Raw genomic sequence first — 4022 nt, forward strand, 5'->3', positions numbered from 1 at the left:
ACACACACGCACCTTCCCTCTTCCCGTGCCACCTTTGCGCTCACGGCAAGAAGGTCGTACCGGTCGTACTACTCATCTTCTTGCACCGGAGTACGAATGGCGCTCAAGGTGCTGGAGCCGTATTTGGTATTTGCTGCTCTTGCCATCAAAGGTATAGCCGGGTAAAGACATGATCACCAAGGCACGCTGACGATGGTGGTGGAAACGACGAACGAGTGGACCCAAGGTGAGCTCGCTAAGATCGCTTCTGGTGGTCGCCTTTGAACCCAACCGAGCGAGACGCCTGCGCGTTAGGCAACCAATCCGTCACTGGCGGCCAACGGGTAGCCACGCGCACCTAACCGTCCCGGGCCACAGTGGTGCACAGTGGCACGCAGTTCGGCGATAGGACACTGACAGTGTGTGATAAAAATTACCGAGGCAAGGGACGGGAAAAGCAAGGGCAGTTTGGCTGGTTTCCTGCTAGTCGGGGATATTCGGATAGGTGTAATGTGAAGAGTTATGTGTACCTCACAGTAGTATTTAGAGCAGAAGACTTGCAGTCAAAAAAAAAAACGGTAACCAGAGGGGTTATTGAAAAAAATCGACCTGACACAAAGATATTGCACTTCCCGACTTCCAGTTCCAGAATTCAAATGAAAATGACTTAAATGTCCGCACAAAACAAACCTTGCAGAAATTCTCCATACCTCAATTTTATTTTTCGGAAGATGTAATGAAGCAAAGTGCATCTACATGTCGCATATTTAAGCTAGACTAAAATCCTATGAGTATGGAAACTGTCCAGTTAACAGCTTGAATGACGATTCAGAACACTGTACAAACAAGATTGTGTGTGGAATGAATGCGCCTTTGAAAATGCTGAATGAATGAACAGAAAGTGCAAAGGGTCTGAACACATATTTCTTTTTCATTCTTCAGTAGCTTTTCCACCTCTTTCGCTTGCTAGCACAAGTTCAAAGCAAAGTCGATCCATTTTTAACTTCTCTATAATTTTGTCTTTTTGCTCTCCCTGTGCTTTTAACTCTCGAATAATTTCGTTGTTGCGGTCAACAATTGCCTTATACTTATAGTATGTCGCAGCATCCTAAATAGAGAAGGTGAAAATCAAATTATAAATTGGACAGAAATGATGTGCACCCAGGGAAAGAGCAAATCGCCAGAACCAACACAAGCACAAGTTCAAAAACATACTATTCTGAATACTCCTCCATTTAGTCGTTTATCGGTCTGCATTTTCACTTCTGCAGTGTCGAGTCTGAAACACAAGCAACGCATTTACACGTAAGACAAAAGTTGCAGATGGAAAACGTCACTTAACCTCTCTTTCAGCGAGTTGTTCTCATCACAACACATTTCCTGTTGAAAGAACAGCTCGGTAACGCGTGGTGGAGTTAGAGGCAACTGTGTTCTTCTTTCATCGAAAACAGCCAAAACTTACGTTTTCAAGTGAAGTAAAGAAATGTGTTCGGTTTCGAGCTGATGTTTACGTCGTCGTAACCTCTGTCTCTGTCTCCGTCTTGCAGACACCGCCGTGGGTGGATATGAGAAATAACGCGCAGCATTTAGCATTTCTGAGTTTGTGTTGTGGTGGTAGGCCACAATCTCTCACATTGATTTAAGATTTTTTGCTAAAGAAGTGTACCGATTGCAATGTTTTTTGTGATTTGTATTTGCGAAAGTGCAAAGCAGTTTTTCAAGGACTAAACTTAAATTTAATATATTTTGTTTGAGAGTGGATTTGGCATTAAGAGTGGTGTTAACAGAGGTTATGATGACAGCATGGCACCATGGCACCAGTGGCCAGGGCTGAAGCTGCTAACATTGCCAGGAAGGATGAAGTTTTTGTCAACACATCTCAAGGTGCGCAACACTTTTTTCATGTTTGTTCTCTGGCACTTCAGTCTCTTTCGGTCAGCGTTAGGATGAACTCTTTCTTAGACACTTACTTCATGTCCGTTTCAAAAGTGCTCAGCTGCTACTTAACATTTCATTTGTTAGCTGATAGATGAGGTTTTTTTTTGGTCAAGTATCTCTGCTTAGTTGGAAACGTAGGTTCCTGCAATGGTATTTTTACACTACGCGCAACAGTAACAGAACAAAACTGTAAGAACGTCAAGTACCAAGCTTCACTCTATGATGTGCAAATGGCTTACATGTATGAAACTTTGATGGAACTTGCAGCATGAGCATGCATGACTCTGGTTTCATTGGATTCGCTAACACACAGAAGTTGCCAGTCGCCTGATTCATATCAGTAGATCGTTCAAGAGGGGCTCTCCTATACCTCCCAAATAGCTCCGTCCTTGTTGAACTCATGGGGCAGGTATGAGAGAGACCCACTTGAACGATCTTCTGAATCAGACGGCTGGAACTGTGTGCTTGGCGCTCAGTCAGAAAGCTCCTTCATAAAGTGCTCCACTACCCACCCACTGCCCGCCCCGCCCAGGGGGGTCACCCTCGAGGACAGCTCCAGATGTAGCTGTGGGAGTCCCCAGGGTGGTTCGGCCGGTCGCTATCGCGGGGCCGTGCTGCGCCGGCCGCAACCCCCCTGTGCGGCGCCCGCTCGGCCCCCTCATGCATCTCACGTCCGCCCGCCGCTTACCGAATGCATGTGTGGCCGTCGGCGTGCTAAGCAAGAGCAGGTGCCCCCCGGGGGAGGGCGGGCGCAGGAGTTGAATGGAGGTGGGAGGCGATGGGGGTGAGGGTGGTGACGATGTAGGGAAAGAGAGAGAGAGTTAGAGGAATTCCGGGGGCTAGGCCGGGCTTCCGAAACGCCCCTAGGTGTTCGTTTGTGGAAGGCAGAGCCTAAAGCCTGGACCGTTGTGTGTGTGTGGGGGGGGGGGGGGGAGGAAACGGATGCTCACAACTTGAACACGACCTGCTGTACGAGCCTCCACCCCCGTTACTATTTGGTTGTTGGTTCTCCCGGGTACGCTCCTTCTTTCGTCCCCATACCCCCCACCCTGTGGTCCTCCTCGTATCCTCCCCCCTGCTTGTACTGCTGTGTAGTCTGCAGGCATTAGCATAAGTATAGGTCCACTGCCGCTGTTTGGGCGGGCTGCCCCATCTCCGCGCCTCCAGGGCGGGCTGGGCGAGCGGGGCGGGCGGGGGCCTCGGCCCGGGCGCCGCCGGGGGCTGAAAAGGAAAGGGGTGGCGGTAGGCCGAGTGGCGCCAGCGGCAGCGCCAGCAGCCCCAGCCAAAGCCTGGCGGGGCGGGGCGGGGCGGGCCAGGGGCGGGCGGGCACCTTGCGGCTCGCGGCGGAGCCGGCGGAGTGGTCGGCTGGGGGGGAGGGGAGGCGAGGAGGGCCGAGTCCCACGCGCAGCGCCCCCCAACCCTTCTCCTCGCCATCCCCCGGGCCGCGCCGGACGCACGGTCGGACCAACATTTCCAAAGTGAAAGTCAGATCGAAATTGGCGAAAGGGCAGTGCGCTCTGCTTGTGCGCTCCTCGCCCGCGCCGCGCCAGTGGCCCCGGGGGCGGCGCGGGGTGCCGTTGCCGCCGTGCCGCGGCGCCGAGCGTTGAGGGGCGGTGGCCCGCTCCGACCCCAAGACCCCCGCCGCCCCGGCCCGGACGCTCAAAGGGCCAGCGGCCCTCTCCTCTCGACGGGGCGTCCCCTCAGACAAAGCCTCCTGATCCGCCACTGGCGTGTCTTTTGGCCACGGCGTTGCGGGGCGTGGCGGAGTCGTGCCGAGCCGAGCAGGGGGGCCTGTGGGACGTCATTAACCATGTTTGCATTGTTTGGGGCTGAGGCTAGGCTCTCTGGGGGGCGCACGCGAGAGACAGAGAGAGACAGAGTCAGAGCGACAGAGAGAACGAGAGACAGAGATAGCGTGAGAGATAGAGAGAACGAGCAGCCCCGCGGGGGCCCCCGCCGAGCAAAAGGACCGGAAGGCGGAGACGGATAGATATATACATAAGGGGGGAGGGGTGCGCTGCAGTGGGCAAAGGCGGCGGCGCCGGAGACAGCCGCATAGGAGAGCCCGCAGGGCAGCCCCCCTCCATCCCCCGCTCCCCCGCTTG

The 4022-nt window shown here is 53.9% G+C and overlaps 2 protein-coding genes across 2 annotated transcripts in view; one reads left to right on the forward strand and one right to left on the reverse strand.

The window, feature by feature from the left end:
• Nucleotides 1–679: 679 nt before the first annotated feature.
• LOC113216129 (uncharacterized) lies at nucleotides 680–1587 on the reverse strand. The gene is made up of 3 exons (XM_026435866.2): nucleotides 1442–1587; nucleotides 1195–1258; nucleotides 680–1087 (listed from the first exon to the last, which is right to left on the reverse strand). Exons 1-3 carry the CDS (start codon nucleotides 1570–1572, stop codon nucleotides 911–913), a joined length of 372 nt encoding a protein of 123 aa, XP_026291651.1. The 5' UTR covers nucleotides 1573–1587; the 3' UTR covers nucleotides 680–910.
• Nucleotides 1588–1691: 104 nt separating this feature from the next.
• The window catches only part of LOC113216128 (inactive dipeptidyl peptidase 10), a 93975-nt gene continuing 91644 nt past the window's right edge, over nucleotides 1692–4022 (forward strand). Inside the window, exon 1 of the mRNA XM_052269352.1 lies at nucleotides 1692–1863. The gene's annotated coding sequence lies outside the window, so the exon portion shown is untranslated. The remainder of the gene's footprint in view (nucleotides 1864–4022) is intronic.

The sequence above is a fragment of the Frankliniella occidentalis genome, unplaced genomic scaffold, assembly GCF_000697945.3.
Source record: "Frankliniella occidentalis isolate FOCC.00 unplaced genomic scaffold, Focc_3.1 Scaffold90, whole genome shotgun sequence".
NCBI lineage: Eukaryota > Metazoa > Arthropoda > Insecta > Thysanoptera > Thripidae > Frankliniella > Frankliniella occidentalis.

Bases quoted from the DNA above. Each gene is read 5' to 3' on its own strand.
- LOC113216129 (XM_026435866.2), bottom strand. From the start codon at position 1,572: ATGCTAAATGCTGCGCGTTATTTCTCATATCCACCCACGGCGGTGTCT. The intron at 1,259-1,441 runs GTAAGTTTTGGC...CTTGTGTTTCAG, and splicing joins TCTTTACTTCACTTGAAAAC to ACTCGACACTGCAGAAGTGA. The intron at 1,088-1,194 runs GTATGTTTTTGA...TTCTCTATTTAG, and splicing joins ATGGAGGAGTATTCAGAATA to GATGCTGCGACATACTATAA.